General features: G+C 47.6%; 1 protein-coding gene across 10 annotated transcripts in view; it reads right to left on the minus strand.

Annotated features, from left to right (window-relative positions):
• Window positions 1–991: 991 nt before the first annotated feature.
• The window catches only part of fbrsl1 (fibrosin-like 1), a 235,266-nt gene continuing 217,534 nt past the window's right edge, over window positions 992–18,723 (minus strand). For 4 of the 10 annotated variants that reach the window (XM_042100139.1, XM_042100134.1, XM_042100143.1 and 1 more), the window contains 13 exons: window positions 17,197–17,653; window positions 16,795–17,057; window positions 14,552–14,802; window positions 10,770–10,820; window positions 10,454–10,549; window positions 9,067–9,138; window positions 8,913–8,942; window positions 8,669–8,740; window positions 7,763–7,895; window positions 6,475–6,558; window positions 4,871–4,954; window positions 3,600–3,879; window positions 992–3,492 (listed from right to left, as the gene is read on the minus strand). In XM_042100139.1, coding sequence (XP_041956073.1) covers window positions 2,172–3,492; window positions 3,600–3,879; window positions 4,871–4,954; window positions 6,475–6,558; window positions 7,763–7,895; window positions 8,669–8,740; window positions 8,913–8,942; window positions 9,067–9,138; window positions 10,454–10,549; window positions 10,770–10,820; window positions 14,552–14,802; window positions 16,795–17,057; window positions 17,197–17,653 — 3,194 coding nt within the window. In that variant the 3' untranslated portion in view covers window positions 992–2,171. Of the gene's footprint in view, window positions 3,493–3,599; window positions 3,880–4,870; window positions 4,955–6,474; window positions 6,559–7,762; window positions 7,896–8,668; window positions 8,741–8,912; window positions 8,943–9,066; window positions 9,139–10,453; window positions 10,550–10,769; window positions 10,821–14,551; window positions 14,803–14,945; window positions 15,107–16,794; window positions 17,058–17,196; window positions 17,654–18,723 lie in introns of all 10 variants that reach the window. The other 6 variants (XM_042100135.1, XM_042100138.1, XM_042100137.1 and 3 more) reach the window with 6 other exon arrangements.

An 18,723-nucleotide genomic window follows, 5' to 3' on the forward strand; every position in this document is an offset into this window, starting at 1 on the left:
GTGTTCCGCCTGGCAATCTAGTCCACAAGTCCCCCCACCCCCACCCTTTTAACACAAAAAAGCTGTGCCTAGAGGTCTGCCAGACACAGGGGAACATTGATTTTCAATAACATCCTTTAATGACCTCGCAGGTTTGATGTGCGCTGTCATTACGCTCTGATACCCGGGGACGTGAGCCAGGCGGGTCACTGGCCGAGAAACAGATGGGAAGCGCGGGGGGGGCATTAGAAGGATGAATAGTGGGTCTCAGGACAGTCGCTGAGAGAGGCAGAGCAAGAGAGGGAGGTGAAGAGAGATAGAGGGAGGGAGGGAGATGGAGAGAGAGTGGGGCCAGAGCCAGGTGGACGGATAATGGGCCATAGCAGTGCTGACCTACACTTCCTCTTCCTGCATGAGAGAGACTAGAGGGCCTTCTGGGCTTATTAGCCAAACACACACGCAGGAGAGTGGAAGGGAGAGGAGTGGAGGAGGTGTGTGTGTGGGGGGGGGCACTCTCTCGCTCTCTCCCCTCACATCCGATCGCCTGCCTCCCAGGCACTGCTTCTGTTAATGAGTGCAGACCGCAGGTCAATACGCCGCTCGCCTGTGAGTCAATAACGGTTACCTGCAACACAAACACTCAAAACCTGCTTTCTCACAAAATCAATGTTCTATTAGTCCTTCTCCCTCTCCCCTCATCTCATCGATTCGCAAGGAAGACTAGACTTTATTGCATGAAAATGTCAGACTAAAATGATAATAATTGGAAATAAAATATGAATGAGCTATTGGATACGGCTCTAATAAAGAAAGTAAGCACATTCATAAGCTCTCCACACAGTGGGAATTGGTGTATTGCATTTTTGGTCAGGGACATCATATTAGTGTTTAACCTCAGGTTACGGGTGCCATTTTCCACAGCTAATAGAGCATGGCTGTTAAATAGGAGCTCTCTGTCTGAGGACACAATGATGTTACTGGCAGGACACATAAAATGAAGCACTAGACAGTCTGCAGATATAAGGTCCAACCTTTATTCCGTACATTTTAAAACCATGAATGTTCATTTTTTGCACGCCTAAAACTCTACTTGTTTTGTATACAAGAGTCTAAGAAAAGAAGAAACTGCACAACACCACAAGGTCGACAGAGAAAGTCTATTGCCGCCCAATCAATCAATCTCTTTCCTCCCAAGTTCTCTAGGGCTGCAAGACTGTTTTGTTTCTATGAAAGTTTGTCTTGGACCTGGCAGGCTCTAGTTCAGTTTTATAATCCTTTGTTTGAAAAACAGATGGGTGTCAGTAATCCAGGTTCCTTCCTCATAAAATATTCCCAATATCACTTGCAGGTTGTACTCCATCACGGTCTTCCAATGCGTTGTTGCATAGATTGCATGTCTTCACTCTATGACCGCGCTTTAATGCTTGCCTTCTTTTTGATTGCGCTGGCTGGTCTGTTACCATGGTTTCATTTCGGAAGTGGTTTCAATTTTATTTAATTTTGTTTTTCTAGAAACATTTAAAAAGCCTAGTAAATTTACATGGTAATTTTTCGTCTCGCGGAATATCAACAAGATATTTACATTGTTTTTCTTTACAATAACCAACAGGGATAATACACTTTTTGTCTCAATCTCAAAGGCAAACCAATTGAACAAAACCACCTTAAATGTAATTTTCTTTTACATCAGCACTGAGAACTTTAAGGTACCGTAGGGAAAATTGACTGTTCAAGCAATTCTTTAAAAAAAATCCAGCCTCCACTGTGGACATGATTTACAGTGGACAGGAATAGACACTGGGGGAAATGTGACATACTGTAATGCAACAATATGCAAATTCATAAAAATAATGTCTATACATGGAAAGATAATAGGAAATGTACAAACTCATTTCATAATTTCACTTTTCACACGAAAAAAATGATAGAAGAATTGGATTAATATATTAATATCAATTTTTAAATTGGTAATGAACATATGCTTTGAGTTTCAACTTTTTTCCAAACCAACCTTCTCTGCAAGTCCATATAAAATAATGGCGTGTGCTTCTTCAGCTGTACAAATCTTTGTACAATTTATACACGTCTCTTTCAATTTTTTTTACATTTTTGATTTTCGCTCAGGAAAATAAGTGCATTCTGTCTTCAGAATGGGAGAGACTCCTCTCCAAAGTCAATCCAGATAAGTGAAGCTATCGCGCCTCAACCTCTTTGGGGTTTCGTGAGGGGGAGTAATCGCGGGGGTCCTGGGTGGTGAGGGGGGTAGTCCGTCTGGGCGAGGACGGCCTGGCACTTCCCGAGGGCACGAGTGGCGGTGGGGCACTTAGCGCTGCGGTGGGAGGCGTGCGGTTGAGAAGGCCATTGTGCCCGGTGGAGGGGCTGAGTCTCGGGTAAGGCATCCCCCCGAGGTGCGACATGAAGGGGGGCATGTGCGGGAGGTGTCCCTCCATGGGCGACTGGTGGAGCTGGTGCAGGCGTGCCCGGTCCAGCTCCTCACGCAGGTGCATGCGCTCGCGCTCCTCGGCCTGCTGCCGCATGCGCTCCTGCTCGCGCCGCACCTCCATCAGGTGCTCGTGGTGCGCGTAGTCGTGAGGCTCGCGCTCCCGGTAGCCGCGCTCAGCCGCCTCGGCGTAGGGGGAGCCCTGCTGGAAGCGCTGCACCTGCTCGGCCCGCAGCTGGAAGTCCATGCGGCGCTGCAGGTCCAGGTTGCGGTAGGCCTCCCGCAGCGGGTCCCAGCTGAACGCCGGGTGCTGCAGACGCTCGCGCCCCGCCGCTGCCGCCGCCGCTAACGGACTCACGCCCATGAAGGGGGCCATGCGGGCGCGGTCCAGCACATTCAGGCTGCCCATCTGGTGCATGGCCGACATGGAGAGCGGGAGCGAGTGCGGCATGGGGACGCCGTGGAGGGCGGCCGAGGTCGGGAGGTCGCTGCAGCGGGGGGAGGGCGGAGGGTGCTGATGGGTCATCTGAGGGTGGAGGTGGTGCGGGCCAGAAGGGGCGGGAGGTGCAGGTGGAGGGGGAGGCACCGTGGGCTGAGAGGGCGGCTCGGACCCCACCACCATCACCTCCTGCTCCTCCTTGCGCTCCTCCTTGATCTTCATGTCGTTTTTGACCTTGTGGATCATCTCAGATGGTGGCTCCTTGCGGTCGCCGTCCTTGATCGGTGGAGGAAGGGCGGCAGCCATCTTGAGACCCGTGTCGGGGTTAACGGCCTTGGAGTAAGGCGAGGGCGAGCGGTGAATGGGCTTGCACTGGTCCTCGGAGGACCGGCGCTCCTGGACCTCTTTTCCAGGGGAGCGGCTCTCCTTCACCTTGATGTCGGCAATCATGGCGGCCTCTCGGTGGCGCTCCATCATGTCCTTCTCGGTCTCGCGGGCCCTTTCCGAGCTGTGGTGGCGGCCCGAGTCGCTGGAGTTCTGGCTGTTGGACCGAATCAGGTTGCTGATTTGGTAGCCGACTGGGGCGGAGGCAGGGGAGGACCGGTTGGAGTGGCGGTTCCGATCCAGCGAATCCCTGTAGGTGCAGAGAATCAGGGGGTGAATAAAAGTTAGCATCAACAAAAGGAAAAACGAAAAGGTCCAGATCAAACTATTTCATGTTTTTGGTCCGCTCATACAAACCTGTCTTTATCTTTCTCCTCTTTTCCAATGGAAGAATCCCTTTTCTCCCTCTCCCTCTCTCGTTCCTTCTCTCTCTCTCGCTCCCTCTCTCGTTCCCGTTCTCGCTCGCGCTCGTGGCTGTTAGCCGAGTTGCTCCGCTCTATGTCCGCGGCCTTGGGCCACTGTGGAGGGGTAGGGAAGGAGGGAGGGGTGCGGTGGAGCCGGTTCCAGGTGTCGTGGTGGGGACTGCTGAAGCCCGGCAATCCTGGCCCATCCTTTGGACCAAAGACGTTGTTGGCGCCTTGAGAAGGAAAGAAACAAAAACAAAAAAAGGGGATGTGAGCACCCCTCATCATTTGACTGGCTGAATGAAGTCTCAAAAAGCAAAAGCAAGGACGGACAGAGAGATGGACAGACTGACCAAGAGCGAAAAAGAAAGAAAAAAAAAAAAAAAAAGTAGCCTTGTCTTTGTCTCAAGTCTCTCAAGCTCTTGCTGCAGCTCTGCTGTCTGAGAAGACTGAGAGGTTAATGGTTTTCCCCTCTCTACCTGGATTGATGGCTGACCAGTGGCCTGCTCTCCATTCACTCCATCTCAAGGACTTTTCAGTGGAGAGTGAGTGAATTGCCCTCCGTGGTTGAGGGCTGTGAAAAGCCAGGACTCAGCATTCCACAGAGTCTCTATTTCACTCAAATCGATTTCACTAGAGGGTGCCCAGCTTGGCAGTGGTAGGCAGAGGGCGAGAGAGAGAGAGAGAAAGAGAGAGAGAGAGAGAGAGAGAGAGTGGGACAGAGAGAGAGAGAGAGAGAGAGAGAGAGAGAGAGAAAGAAAGAAAGAAAGAAAGAAAGAAAGAAAGAAAGAAAGAAAGAAAGAAAGAAAGAAAGAAAGAAAGAAAGAGAGATAGAGGGGGGAAAGGAGAGGGACAGAACACACTCCACACTGGTCTAAGAACACTTAGGCAAAGAGTAATTAATGCATGAAAAGCAACTAAACAGCTTGCCTGTGAGAATGAGTTTTGGCCATGCAGATGTCAGATTAAGTCCTGGCAGCAAGGGGGCGGGGGTTAGGGTAGTAACTTGCTTGTAATGCCTATCTTGTTGTTCCTTGTTGTTGAGATGTTCTTTGGCATTTTCTTGCAGAGCTAAGTGCCTTTGTTTATTTGATTCCCTTCATTATTTATATTCCTCCCTCCCATCCCTTCCCCTCCCCTCCTCGCCCTCACTGTGGTCTGACGCTTAGCTCCACTGTGTCTAGCCGTAAGGCGCATGGCGGACAGGGGGCAAGGAGCGCTTACCGAGCGAGGGGTTGCCTAATCCTCCGAAGGCACTGCTTGAAAGGTTGCCGAGGCCGCCAAAGGTAGTGGAGCGACTAAAAGGATCTGCAAAATGCCAAACAGGGATTAGCGAGCGCTTGGTGGCTGGAGGAGTTGCACCATTCCACTCGGCTTTTCTCTTACAAGCCAGCTCTGGTATTTCCCTTTTTCTTTCCTCTGTGTGTTTTTTTTGGTGTGTAAAGCCTTCCTATCCTGTCTCTTTTTTGCCCTGTGTGTGTGTGTGTGTGTGTGTGTGTGTGTGTGTGTGTATGTGTATATGTATGTAAGTGTTGGCTGCTATTGCTTCAGAAGCTGGCTCGCCCGCTCCTAACAGGGTTGCAGGCAGGGGGTTGTGGCCGGAGGAGCAATGGATTGTGGGAAAAGGCATTGAGCAAGGGGTGGGGGTGAGGCGTTCTGAGCTGTGGCAGACACATATTGGCCAGACCAAATTGAAAGCGGGCCCAGTATGTGCTTCACATTTGTTAGAGCTCCTCTCAAGTATCCTCAGTTTAACCGTGGCAAACTCCAATCTCTCAGACAGCCTCAAAAACAAACACACGAACCACAGCTACCTACCTTACATGAGGCAGCCGTAAATAAAAACCTTTATGTAAACAATCCATACATCAATAAACACAGGGCACATCAGAATACCACTGTACTGTGCCTGTAGCATCTTGCCTCAACCTTCCCTTGATCTAAATTCAATAGATGGTTTTCTGCACCAAGAAATCCTGGCGCCTGCCTGACATCATTTCCCCTGTGTTCACCCCCGGTGCACCAGGTGCTTATGAACCCAAATTGGATTGACTCAGACGCTTATCCTGTGAAATCACCCCGCAGCCCTGAATCCACACAATGCCTTAGATGGGAAAGCAAAGCCACGGAATACAACGGGCCAAATGATTTGCTTTGTGAATGGGTCCAAGGAAACTTTGAAGAGCCCATTGAAATGGCCTCACCCAAGGTAAAGTGTGATTTGCTGAATGCCAGCACAATCCCAATTCAACCTTGCAAAATCCCTGGGGGAGGGCAGGCGAGAAATGTGTTTTTATAAAAATCGTTTGAGCCAGACCCATTCTGGTAAAAAATAAAAAATAAAAAAATTACACATGAAATACAAAGACCCATCTACAGTACCTTCCAAAATTATTGGCACTTATTCCTCTTTTTAGTCAACTTTAGCAGAGGTGCCAATAATTTTGGAGGGTACTGTATTTAGTGTAAGGCCAGAGGACACACTGAGCAATGTTCAAAGATGTCTCTATAAAGATGTCACTTTTGATATTCCTTTTGCTATAGCACTTTGAGAAGGCTGCTCGATATTTGAACTTTTCCTAGTATACACCAAACTAAAGGAGTCTGGAGGATATATTGAAATATCATGAAAGCCCTGTAGCTGGCTATAGCACAACATCACAGAAATTCAACAACAACTATTTTCAATGGCACAATCTTCAAAGTAACCCCTTTTTTTCGCTGTTGTAACCATCTAATCTTAATCAAAAGGGGCATGTGAGCTGACAGAGCTACATATATTAACCAAAGGAGAGTGGAAGGAGATGTAAAATGTTGGGGCTACTTACGCTTACCTGCCAGGTGGCTCGTGGGCAGGAATCCGCTGTGGTGTGGTGAAGGGCCATAGGGCGAAGCAGCTGGATGGCCTGAACCTATAGAGCAATATGAAGAGGAAGCATTTTAAGAGGCTGCAACCTGTATGCGATGAAGATTACAAAGCTATCCATTAAGGTAACGGAAACTGTACTTTAAGCATTGTGATTCATCTTTGTGCTGCATCTCTACAAAGTCGGTTAAGGTAAACTTTACGCTAAGCTAGGTTTGAAAGCTCATTGGCAACAGACTAGGACATGTATAATACAGTAAATCAGTTTCTGCTGATTTTCATAACTATACACACCAGCAAAAAGCCTACAGCTGCTATATCAACAGAGGATATACTGCATGGCAACATGGGTGCGCATATTGTGTTGCCATCTAAAACCAGGGTTTTTCTATTGCATTTGCAGATAGTTTTGTTGTTTGTATGACAATCAGTGTAAGCATACAGTCGCCTCGGTAGAGTTGCAGCGATTGACTGTGCTTTATTATTAAAGCACAGTCGTAGGCTGCGCTAACAGAGGAAACTGCAGCTATAAAGGGTTTAGAAATGCAGAGATTATAGAATGTTAAGCTGATAAACAAAGCTAATTAAGTAGATTTGCATCCCCTGTGACTACATGTTTTTCCCCCTCACTTGTGTACAAATTCGCTCGATGCATGTATCACACAGAGGGCAAGTAAAGGTTGCACATGGCCGGGGGTTTTTGGTATGACTCGAATAAGACAGCCTGTCGAGGACTGAGGACTTGACCTTGTTTGTGAGGAAAAAAATGTGTGTAGTCTCTCTCCTGGCTTGTTACAATCATTACCAGGAGAGCCAATTACAAGCTCATTTATGACACAATACTGCATAATAACAACCTAAAGGACACCTGTGTTTGTGTTGCCCTTCAATGCAGGGCCACCAGTCAATTACAGGTAGGAGCATGACAGGAAAGTTATTCACAGTCAGAGCTGTGGCCTACCAGCTGACATGCTCAGACAATGCTCAGTGTAACGGTAATCACTATGACTGCCCTCTGAGAGGAACAAGAAATAAAAGGTGTTTCACTGGCCAATTTCACAACAATAAGACCATAAAACCTAAATGGTTGCAACACATTCACTCCCAGATGTGGACAAAAAAATAATCTTGACTTTTTGAAAAAGAAGGGGCTGCCCCGGTGAGCTTGGCTCAAGCGGCACCTGTATCTGTAAGGCTGAGGTAGAGGAGGAAGAGGAGGAAGAGGAGGAGGGGAGAGGAGTCCCACTGACCTGTAGAGGAGAACAGAGGTCGCGCCAGGTCATGAGGGTACGGGAATCCTGGAAAGACTCCTGGGGCGGGCGGCCGGCTGAACAGGTCCAGCTTCCCGTTCATGTCCAGTTTGTGAGGATCCAGCTGCATCTGCTGCAAGGGTGGGCAGACACAGGGACGTTAAACAAGATGGGCAATAACAGCTGCATCATTAGCAAGATCGAGCTGGCCTGCATAAAACAGCGCTCCAGGGATCAGCAGGACTCTCTAATGTGAAATGTGTTCATAAAGAATTCAGAAAGGCTGAGCACAATTAAAATAAATAAATACAAGAGGACGACATCAGTATGCTTGTCGCTTGCCTCTCTATCTTGGCTTATGGTACATTACATACGGCAATCTACACTGAAAATGATCCGTTAAGTGTTCCTGTGCTGCACAGAATTACAATAACAACCTTTCTTCTGCTACCCATTGTTCTAAAATCTAATGGCTTTGTTGATGAGAGGATACATTTGTGGAGAGAGAAAAAATGAGATAGAAAAAAGTATTACAACTTTAAAAGCCCTACAATAGTACTGAAAAAACATGAAAAAAGAACCACGGGTACAAAGGCAAATGTGAAAGCATATGAGACTCCAAGTTACACAAGCAGTACAAAACACATTTAAGGCCACATTATCGCCCACAGATGATTTGTGAGGGCACATGACCCACGTGTGGATGAGTCTACCAAGGCGATGGCGAATAGTAGGTGATAGCAGTAGGCCAAAGCAGTTTCCAGTGGGACTCTCTCTCACACACACACCCACACACCCACACAATCCCTGCATAAGCTTTGCTTCTCCGGAGGGGGAAAAAAGTTATACCTATCCTTGTGTCTGACCTCATGACTATCACCTGAGCTGTGAGCTCAGCTGGCTTACCTTCATCTTCTGCTGATGGTGGTAGATTTGCCAGGCGATTTGTACATGAACCGCACACCATTTGCCAGGCTTCTGCAATAAGTAGGTGGAAAATGATATCAGTTGGCTCAAAGACCTTGGCATTAAGTGCAAATTGAAGATTTGACAGAGAGAGAAAGAAAGAGAGAGAAAGAGAAAGAAAGAAAGAAAGAAAGAGAGAGAATGAAAGAGTGAAGAAAAGAGAAAGAAATTGAGCGAAACTTACTCTTACTGATGTCCTGAAGGGATCTGGTACCTGGAAAACAACAAGTCAAACCTGTCAGTCAACTCGGCCTAATAACAGCAGGGGCAGAGCAAAGTAGTCGCCGCCAAATAAAAATAAGATCTATTTAGAGGGAGTGCCAGTGCCACCAGCTTACCCGAGGATCTTTCTGCAGGAGAGTGTGAGGTATGGCTCCAGGCCGAGCGCCGACATCCAGGGGATTAGAGGCCTAAAGACGGCAGGGGAGAAGTGTTAGAAGGACCAGGAAAAAATACGAGTGTGCGGCACATAATAAGCTTGATGGAAGGTGAGATTTTAATGTGAGCAAAGTGAACTAAATCCATCCAAATCGATGGAACTGTTTTTCTATCAATTAAGTTCTTACTGCCTGGCTTCACAGGAGCGGGAGAGTTTTAAAAAAAAAATAAAAAGAAAGAAAAAAGGCGGCTGACTTCATCCGGGGAGCCAAAAACAAATCAACGGGCGGCCAAATCTAACGAGCCAATCACGCGCAGCTTTTGAGCCAGCAATGCGATCAGCCCCTCTAATCTATCCCAGAGCCGTGAGGCTGCTGGAACAGCGGCCACTCACTCCTGCTCTTTCCTCTCCCTTTCCCTCTCTCTCTTTCCCTCTCTCTCTTTCCCTCTCTCTCCCTTTCCCTCTCTCTCCCTTTCCCTCTCTCTCTTTCCCTCTCTCTCTTTCCCTCTCTCTCTTTCCCTCTCTCTCCCTCTCCCTTTCTCTCTCTTTCCCTCTCTCTCTCTTTCCCTCTCCCTCTCTTTCCCTCTCTCTCTCTCTCCCTCTCTCCCTTTCCCTCTCTCTCTCCCTCTCTCTCTCTCTCTCTCTCTCCCCCTTTCCCTCTCCCTCTCTATCGGCGCCACAGCCTGGAGCCCAGCACGGCTTAAGGTGCTGAATGGAAGGGCCTAACTGCGCTCTAACCATCTGGAGGCCGGCCACAAAAAGTCTTAATGGAGCCGCGGGGGAATAAGGCCAGCGGATTTGGGCCAGCTTTGATTGGTGGCTTACACAGGGTCAGCGGCATTGGGCGTCTGCCAGGGCCCGATCGTCACACTTCAGCCCCGCGGCTGCTTATCTCCCAGCGAGCGGGCTGCTCACCGCTGCTAAAGCCCCCAGCAGCTTAGGGACCTTGTTTGCATAGTCCATTATTGGTTGGGAGGGTGGGGGGGGGTAGGTGGTGGTGATGGTGGTGTGCGAGTGAGGGAGTTGGGGGTGGGAGAAGAAGCCGTGGCAGATTTATCTGGGGCTGATTTAGTTCAAATGCAGCTGCTTTCCCTGTACACAGAATGCAAAGTACAAAAAAAGGCTCTGCCGCCTTTCATGCCTGTAATTCCGTGCTCGCAATGCGACAGGGCGAAAACCTGGTTGAAAGGAATCTGGGAATGGTGTGCGAGTATGCTGTTCTGCTTTAGTTTTAAAAACACTCACTATGGCTATTTACTGAGGTGTACATATGGATTATTAAGTAAGAAAGACAGTGTGTCTGTGTGTGTGTGTGTGTGTAACAAAGAAAATAAAGGATTGCCAACCTTAGGCTGGAACGCTCCTTGCAGTGAGCTGAAGGGTCCTGAATGTGGCAGCAGTGGAGGCATCCCAGGCATGGTGGGAGGGTAGGAGGGGAAGAACTGTGGGACAAACAGGATTTTCAGGGTGAAAAACACTTTTCATTCATGAAACTGGAACTACATCATGTTAGCAAGTCTCAAGCCCTTTATAAGACTTGCCAAATGAGTGATTATATCAACAATTATTGTTATTATTTGTAACATAAAATTTGTAAAATGAGCGATTATATCAACAATTATTGTTATTATTTGTTTTTAACATGATCTTGAGAGCACTTACGCTTGAGTGTCTTAAGAAAGGATTGTCCAGCTTTGGAGCATATTTGTCGAACTGAAAAACACAAGAACAAGACAAGAGAGATAGAGAGATAGATAGAGAGAGATAGATAGAGATAGAAAGAAAAAAAAAAGTCAGATTTGTGTTTGCACCACACTTTTACAAACAAGCCCCCAGCCTTCAGAGAAAACAACACTTAGAAAAGTGCTTGATTTGCATAGCGATTTGCATTGGTCAAAAACAGACAAACCTGAGCATGATCAAATCTTTTCTTTTCAACAGAGCAAACAGACAGCACAGCATTAGGACGAGCATCACATGAAAGTAGCCCTCATTCTCACAGCAGCTGGCAATGGCAACCGAGAGCTCTGTCAGGTCTTTGAAATACCTGCACCCCCTCATGTAGCCTGTCTCTCCACAGATTTATTTATTTGGCACCATTAATCCCCACAACAAAATACACCAATGCTCCAGGGACTGCCTGCAGACTGTGTCTAATTAGGCCTGTTTTATGCCACTAATCTTAATAACAGCCTTATCTAGTCTATTCATCATACTTATTTATTAATAGCAATCATACACTGATTAAATGTGGTGTACTGCGAGCGCCAATGTACTCCGTGTTTTGATAAAAATAGTAATGAAAAGCTGACATGTATAATATCTTATGATCAATTTGGAAATTATGAGCTCAAAAGCTGTCAATCAAAATGTGAATGAGGCAGTAGCAACCTTGGGGATGTTCTTAGACTTCAAGAATATAGTGTTCCACAAGGGCACCTGCATCCTGGGTCTTTTTTAAAAGCGGTTCCAGTACACCTGGGGGGAGATGGCTCATGGTGGCTAGAGAGTCAGCTCGTCTCTGGGGGAGGCCTGTTTGGAATGAGCTCTAAAGCTCTTCTTATTGGGGGAGATTTGCCGTGATTTAACGCTAGCTCTCGTGCGCTTCCTTCAAAGGTAAATCAGGCTAATGGAATAATCCCATTTGGAGCGGAGAGGAGAGGCACTGGGGGGAAGGTGTGTTTGTGTGTGTGTGTGTGTGTGTGTGTGTGTGTGTGTGTGTGTGTGTGTGTGTGTGTGTGTGTGTGGGGGGGGGGGGTCTATGGCTTCATGCAGCGCACGTTTCTTGATTTCAGGGGGCCCAGAGCACATACTGCTGGCAGCCGTTCCACCAGGGTCCCCCTCAGAGAGGCAGGGGAGAACCAGCCCCCACTCCCCATCTCCCCCACTAGTCTCTTTCCATCTATGAATGGAGACTTTGTGTGTCCTACTGCCTGTAAGTCAATATGCTTCTGCTGTTTTTTGAGGGGGTTGGGGTAGGCTGAGGTGGAATGGCGAGTGGGGTGGACGAGGTAATTGCAACTGACAGTAACTCATTTCTATTACATAAATACACAAACCATTTACAGGCACTTTCTGACTGTGTTTTCACAAAGCCGCCTTGGCAAGCACCGTGGTCTCAGGTTTACATGAGGAGGAAGCGAACGCGGAACAGAGACACTGCTGTATGTCTCTGTTGTGCATGTGTGTGTCTATGCATGTCCGTCTCTCTCTCTCTCTCTCTCTCTCTCTGTGTATGTGTGTGTGTGTGTGTGTGTGTGTGTCCTCCAGCTAGGATGTCTGTCGGGGGGGAGGAGGGAAAGACCGTGCCTGTGCACGATCTGTCGGGCGGGCCTCCGGTGAAGCAGGGGGCCCTTCACGTCCGCAGCCTGTGCCTAAGTGTGCAACGGGCGATAATTGCCCCAAATCAAAAACACAGGACGCCCTATTGACTGGAGGGGGGGGAAGAAAATACATCACAAAAAATGCTGAGCTCAGCTTCCGAGCTCATTAAAACCTCGCCGTCCCCTCTGAAGCAAGGGGGAACTGTTTTATGTTTTACGTTTTACACTTGGGGAGTAATATAGCGCGCTTTATGGCTGTCTATAAACCTCATGCTTTGTAATTTACGAGCGCTGTCAGACGTTTATTGTAAACAGCTTTGGATAATTAAAGTTGGATATTTCATCTTTAAACAATTAAGAGTATTTCTTTACAGAGAAAGGGGGAGGGGCGGGGTAACTCTGTTGCCATTTGGCAAACCAGCTGCCGGAGGGCTGTACAACAATAAACAAATACAGAGGATTCATAATTTCATTAATTACAGCTATTAGCCAAAGGCTGTTGCAGAGTTGAAACGACAGTGAGCTCTAAATATGCACACAGCTGGGCCTTTTTTCAACAGTGCTAACCCAATGCTAAAGTAACCACATTAACAGTATTTGTGCTTTGAATAAGAGATACCCATTCTTTTTGCTGTGGAGAAATAAAAGCACTGGTTAATTTAAAACATCTTTAACGCAACAAAACCACTTACAATGCATTTTGCTATACAGCAAACACAACATTAAAGCCTTGTAGAGCCTTTCAAAAAAGGTGTAGTGTTCTGACATCAACTGAGACATCACTTGCATTCGAGGCCGAGAGCGATAATCAATGGTCTTTCATGTTGGAGAAAGGTGGGCTTTCACACTTTGCTCGGCTCGGAATGGGCAGTGGCAACGATAAGATGCGACACATGTTGAGATCACACACACACACACACACACACAAACCCCTGAGACGGCACTTCCTGACTTTTGAGCACACAGGCACGGCTGGATAAGCCGCCGGTTGACAATGCCTTTACTGTGCTCCTGACTCCCGGGTCATTTTGTCCGAGGTCATGACAGAATGGATTATATCGTATTAGGCCCAGTGCTGAGACAGCACAAGCATGCTTTTCATTACGGAACCCAAATGACTGGATAACGTTCTCCGCAGGTCCATTGTGCACTCGCGGATGATGGATGGGTAGACATAACTACGCGGTTTAATTTTACGATTAGGGCCTGCCAATGCTTGCCCCCTTTGGCCATCTGATGGCAGAGGGCAGGCGGAAGCAATTACACTTTTATCAAAACATTCCGCTCTCCGTGATGTCATTGCTTTTATCTTTTAAAAAATGAAGTCATTCGAGGCGACCGCAGGCTTTGAATTTGTCATTTTTTTCGGAGCGCAGGGACCTAAGTTTGACCGCAGTCACGCCACGCACATCTGGTTCTCAGGCCCTTTGTTTCTCTTACAAGGCAGAGGAAATCAGTGCGTTCATAAACATTTTAAATGCCACCTCATATGAAAGCAATAAACCGCGCAGCTCACCATGTTCCCTTTAGCCCGACACTGTGAAACTCTTTGGTTTTGTCGACAGAGCGACAAGCTAATTAAGTTAGATCATAGTTTTTGCCTTCGCCAACCGCCCACGCTCTGCCTGTGTTGATGAGGGGCGTAAAAGATGTTTACAGTGACTAATCTGACATGCAGGCCTCAAACTTAACTCGCACGGACTTGGGAACGGATCAGCTCATTGTTGAGCGATCGCCGCTTATAACAATTGACCTCGGTCGTGCTATTCCAACTCTTATGAATGTCAGCACTGGGCCATTTCCCGACACTTTCACACTTTAACAAAAAGGCTGGTGTGATGCTGCTCTCTCTCAGAACTCTTCCAGTGGAAGGGGTGTTCGAGGCCGTGTGTAGGGAACCAGGGTGCTGTGGACACTGAGATCTGTAGGGGTGGATGTTTGAGCTAGCAGATTTGGTGCAGTCTGGGGGGGGGGGGGGGGGGGGGGGGGGGGGTTGGTTGTTGTAGTTTGTGGTGGTGGTTGTGGTGGTGCTGGAGAGGGTGGAGGTGGGGTTGGGAGGTGGGGTTGGTATGGATTTGAGGGGTGTAGGGGGGGAAATACTGGAGCTTTACTTATCCTCACATTTCTGGCTGGGGTACGCACCATGGGAGGTGCATTGGGCGGTGCAATGATGCCCGCCGGTGGCAAGCCGGTGGGGAAGGGCGTAAAGGTGTGCTGGTGGGTGTGTTGGTGCTGGTGCATGTGCTGGTGTTGGTGAAACTCGGCCCTCAGGAGGGACACGGGGGCCAGGGGGGACGCCGACGGCCCCCTGTTCCGCTCCGAACTCTGAACCAGGAAGCGGTTGTTCAGCTCCTGCCGCAGGAGGTCATGCTCTGCAAGAAAGGAGAGCGAGGGGGTGGAAAAAAAAAGGATGGAAAGGAGGGAGGGAGGGGGGGGAAGAGGGAGACACAAGAAAGGGCACGGGAGCCAGTCAGTCTTAACAACAGCGCCAAGAAAAGAAGAGAAAAGTAGTCACCTGGCATTCTCTGTTTCTCCAGCTCATGCTGTGAGGGTTTTCTACGTGAGGACTCATTGGTGGTGGTAAGAGAGTTGCCTGTGACAATGTGCCAATCAGAATCCCCGAATGAGGCTGGCAATACATGATTGGTTGGTTGAATGATATCAACAGGCTGGTATCTGAAGACAAGAAAGAACCAAGAGTCATCTCAGCAGAAAACACACACGGTCTGTCCCTCAAGACCCTGCTTTGAATACCAATCCTTCCTCTGAAAGAGCTAACTCAAGACATGTGGAGAGGACACATGTAAGAGAATTCTCATTTATAAATCATTCGTTTTTAAAAGGTGATCAGTCTTTAATTTCATTGCACAATTCAAAATACTTAAGGTATCATGTCCTAGCATAAGTACAGCATAGTGCACAGTGAATCAAAGTGTAACCATGACTGCTGGATTTGTATCTGGGACAGCACTAGTATGCTAAAGAACTGCAACAATGGCAGCTTATTGAGCTAAATTCAACCTGGCAATTTATTTGAACTATTGAACTAGCAAAGTTACACATCTCAACTGTCTCCATGATATCACAGTTCTGTAAATATTTCAATATTCCTACTTTTAGAAACACTGGGCCTTACATTGCAGATAGTTGAATGGCAGATATTGCTTTGTTCTTTTTCTAATATCCATGAATGTAGGTAGCTAGCTAGTCAGCATACTCTTATTATTTTGTAATCTTGAACACGGTAGTGGATTTGATTAAACTGGATTAGATCTCATTTAACTTGACGTAGTCATTCAATGCAGAGTAGTTTTGCTAATATGGTAATAACAGCTTGTGTAGTGAGTCGATCATAGGAGGACATCTGACATTAAGAAGTATGTGATACATTAATAGCCATATATTATATATTCATGATAGGTACGTTGAATGCAAACTCTGCCAATGAATCCAAGTTTTTTTTTTAATCCAATGCTGAAACCATTTGGTTGTCATCAGGCCCACCTGTATGCACTTACCAGTTCATGATAATTAAAGTTTAAAAGACGTACCTTGGGAAAAACTTTGTCAAACTATCATATATGCAGGTACAGTACATATTTTCAATTCAAAGTTGAAGTTTAAATGCAAAAGTTTAAGTCCTTTGACATCAAAGAACAGAAAGATTATCAGTACTGTACACAATGGTATAAAAGTGGTCGTGATGGCAATAGCATGAGGGCCTCATTTTAAGCCACATCATTAGCCCAGCTTCTTACGTACAAAGCCAGACTCGAATGTTTTCAGGACTAAGCCGCAATGTGGTGAATGTAAGCCCTCTAATGAGCATGTAGTAAAAACAAGATTTTACAGACAGACATTAACTGTGGTTAGGCCTGATTTTAAAGAGGAAGCTTTGTAATTGAGTCACATCAGGAAAAACTGTGCACATTGTTGATTATGTGGGTTCTGCTCTGCTCTGTTGACTTAGCTTGGCAAAGTGTGTACATTCTAGCCTCTGAGGTAAGCCATGTTTGTGTTAATTTGATAAAGAATCTGAACGATCACGATCAACAAACCATGGCATGTAATATTCCACTAATGACACTGGCTGAGTAGATTTATGTAAATATTACTCTCCCAGACAAACACACATTCCAAAGAAGTGCACTTGCTTAAAAGCACCCTGTATGCTAGCTGAAAGTTAAAGCTGTCCACATTCATTTGTGTCAATTGATTATTTACCCACTCTTTTAAGAAGGTACAGTATGTGTATTTCCAATAATGACTTTCTAAACTAGACATACTCAACTTATTCTATAAGGGCACTCAATAAAGCTATGACTGCTAGTGTGTGGTTGGTGGCTGGATGTGGTTCTCCTTACCTGGGTAGGGGGTGCCCGCGGGGTGACCCGGGACCACCAGGCTGTTGGTTGGTAAGGTTGGAGGTGGTGGCAGTGTGGCGGGGGTTGCGAACATGGCCGGATGGCGATGGGCGGAGGAGCGCAAAGAGAAGGGCGAGGTAGAGAGGTTGGCCACAGACAGGTGGAGGTTGGGGTTGGAGGCAGGCAGGCTGCTGAGGTGGGGGGAGGGGGGAAGGTGGTGTTTGGGGAGGGGGAGGCTGCTGCTGACACCCCCGGTGTGACTGCTGTCAGAAAGAAAGAAAGAAAGAAAGAAAGAAAGAAAGAAAAGGTAGTTAGCACAGTGCCAGAAGGGACAACTGCTCCTGTCAATAACACTGCAGGTTCACCCCGTGGGCGGATTAGATTGAACGACGGAATGCTCACCTGATGTCGTGGAGGCTGTTGTACTGCAGCGGGTGGTGAACAGGGTGGTTGAGCACGGGCCGCAGGTGGTGCTGGGGCGGAGGCACGCGCAGCTCCTGCGTCTGGGGGTGAGGGTGGGGGTGGGGGTGGGGGTGGCCCTGGGTCCTGAGAAGTGGTGGGGTGGGGATGCGCGGTGGCGCAGTGGCGACAGCGGTGGCAACGACAGCGACGGCCTCCTTCTTGACGCTCAGCGGAGGCCGAGGCAGGGGCAGGGGCGGAGGAGGCGGCGTGGGCCGCACCCGGGGAGGCGGCGGCGCGGCAGCGGGCGCTGGGGAGCCGGTGGGTGGAGAGGCAGGGGTGGGGCTTGGCGCGGGCGGCGCGAAGGGCACCTCGTTGCTCTGCTCCTGGCTGCGCTGGAGGCCTGAGACTTTGGTTGCACTGCAGGTCTTGGACACGTGATTCTCATTCGGCGTCACACCTAGACACACCACGCAGCAAAGCGTGCGCACACACACACACACACACACACAAAGACAGAAGCAAAAGGAAAAGTTAAGTTAAAAAAAAGTACTGAACACACAGAGAGGAACTGCACTTGCATGGGGAAATAAACAACCAGCTATTTTTGAATTCATACGATTCCGTGAATCATCAATGTGACAGTGTGGTACCAGATGCCTTTGAGAAGAGACGCTTTGGGGGAAAGCAAGCAGAGGAAGGGGGGGGTGGTGGTGCTGTCTGGTATGGAGAAACGTGTGCTATGTTGGAGCCAAAAAGCAACAAAGACGACAAGAAAAAGAAGCCTCCACATCTGTCTTCCTCCTCACCCCCCCCCCACACACTCTCTCTCCATCACCCCTTCTATCTCTCACTCATGGCTCCCTTTTATTTTTCTCCCTAGGTTTTATGAAGTGTTTAATCAGGTCATTTTCATGCTTGACTATAATCAGATGATCCAATTTCTGTGAGCGATCCAGTCGGTATGAATAAATCACACCTAATTAAAGTTAAATGCCGTGCCTATTCAGGGCTTTGCTGAGCACACAATCTGGCATGAAATAATTATGTTTCAATTGTGCTGTGAAAAGAGATCATGCCCCCTTATCACGGCCTTTTGGCGCATGCCCTCCCCCAGATCTTTCAAGGGATTTCTGAGCTGGAGCCAAAGCACTTTGAACTGACGACACTTCCTCGTTTCTCAATTCATCTGGGGTCCCTCACTGCACAAGTAGCTTTTCGCACACAGGCATCTCATCGCGCTGCCTATTCAACTTCGCTTCGGCGTGGAATTGTGATGAGAGGGGGAGATTATTCTCCAAAAGATTAAACCGGAGAGTGGATAGAATTATCACATAGAAAAAAAATGAAGGCACTTTCACTTTAGAGAGAGAAAGCGAGAGAGAGAGAGAGAGAAAGAGAAAGAGAGGGGGATTTGCAGAATAATGACAGTCAAAAAGGAACTCTTCATGGCAAACAGAAATGTTTCTACATGTTACAATCAATTTGTCTCTAGGCAAATGCACTAATGAGATGCTGTCTGGGAACATT

The sequence above is a fragment of the Alosa sapidissima genome, chromosome 8 (genome assembly GCF_018492685.1).
Source record: "Alosa sapidissima isolate fAloSap1 chromosome 8, fAloSap1.pri, whole genome shotgun sequence".
Taxonomy (NCBI): domain Eukaryota; kingdom Metazoa; phylum Chordata; class Actinopteri; order Clupeiformes; family Clupeidae; genus Alosa; species Alosa sapidissima.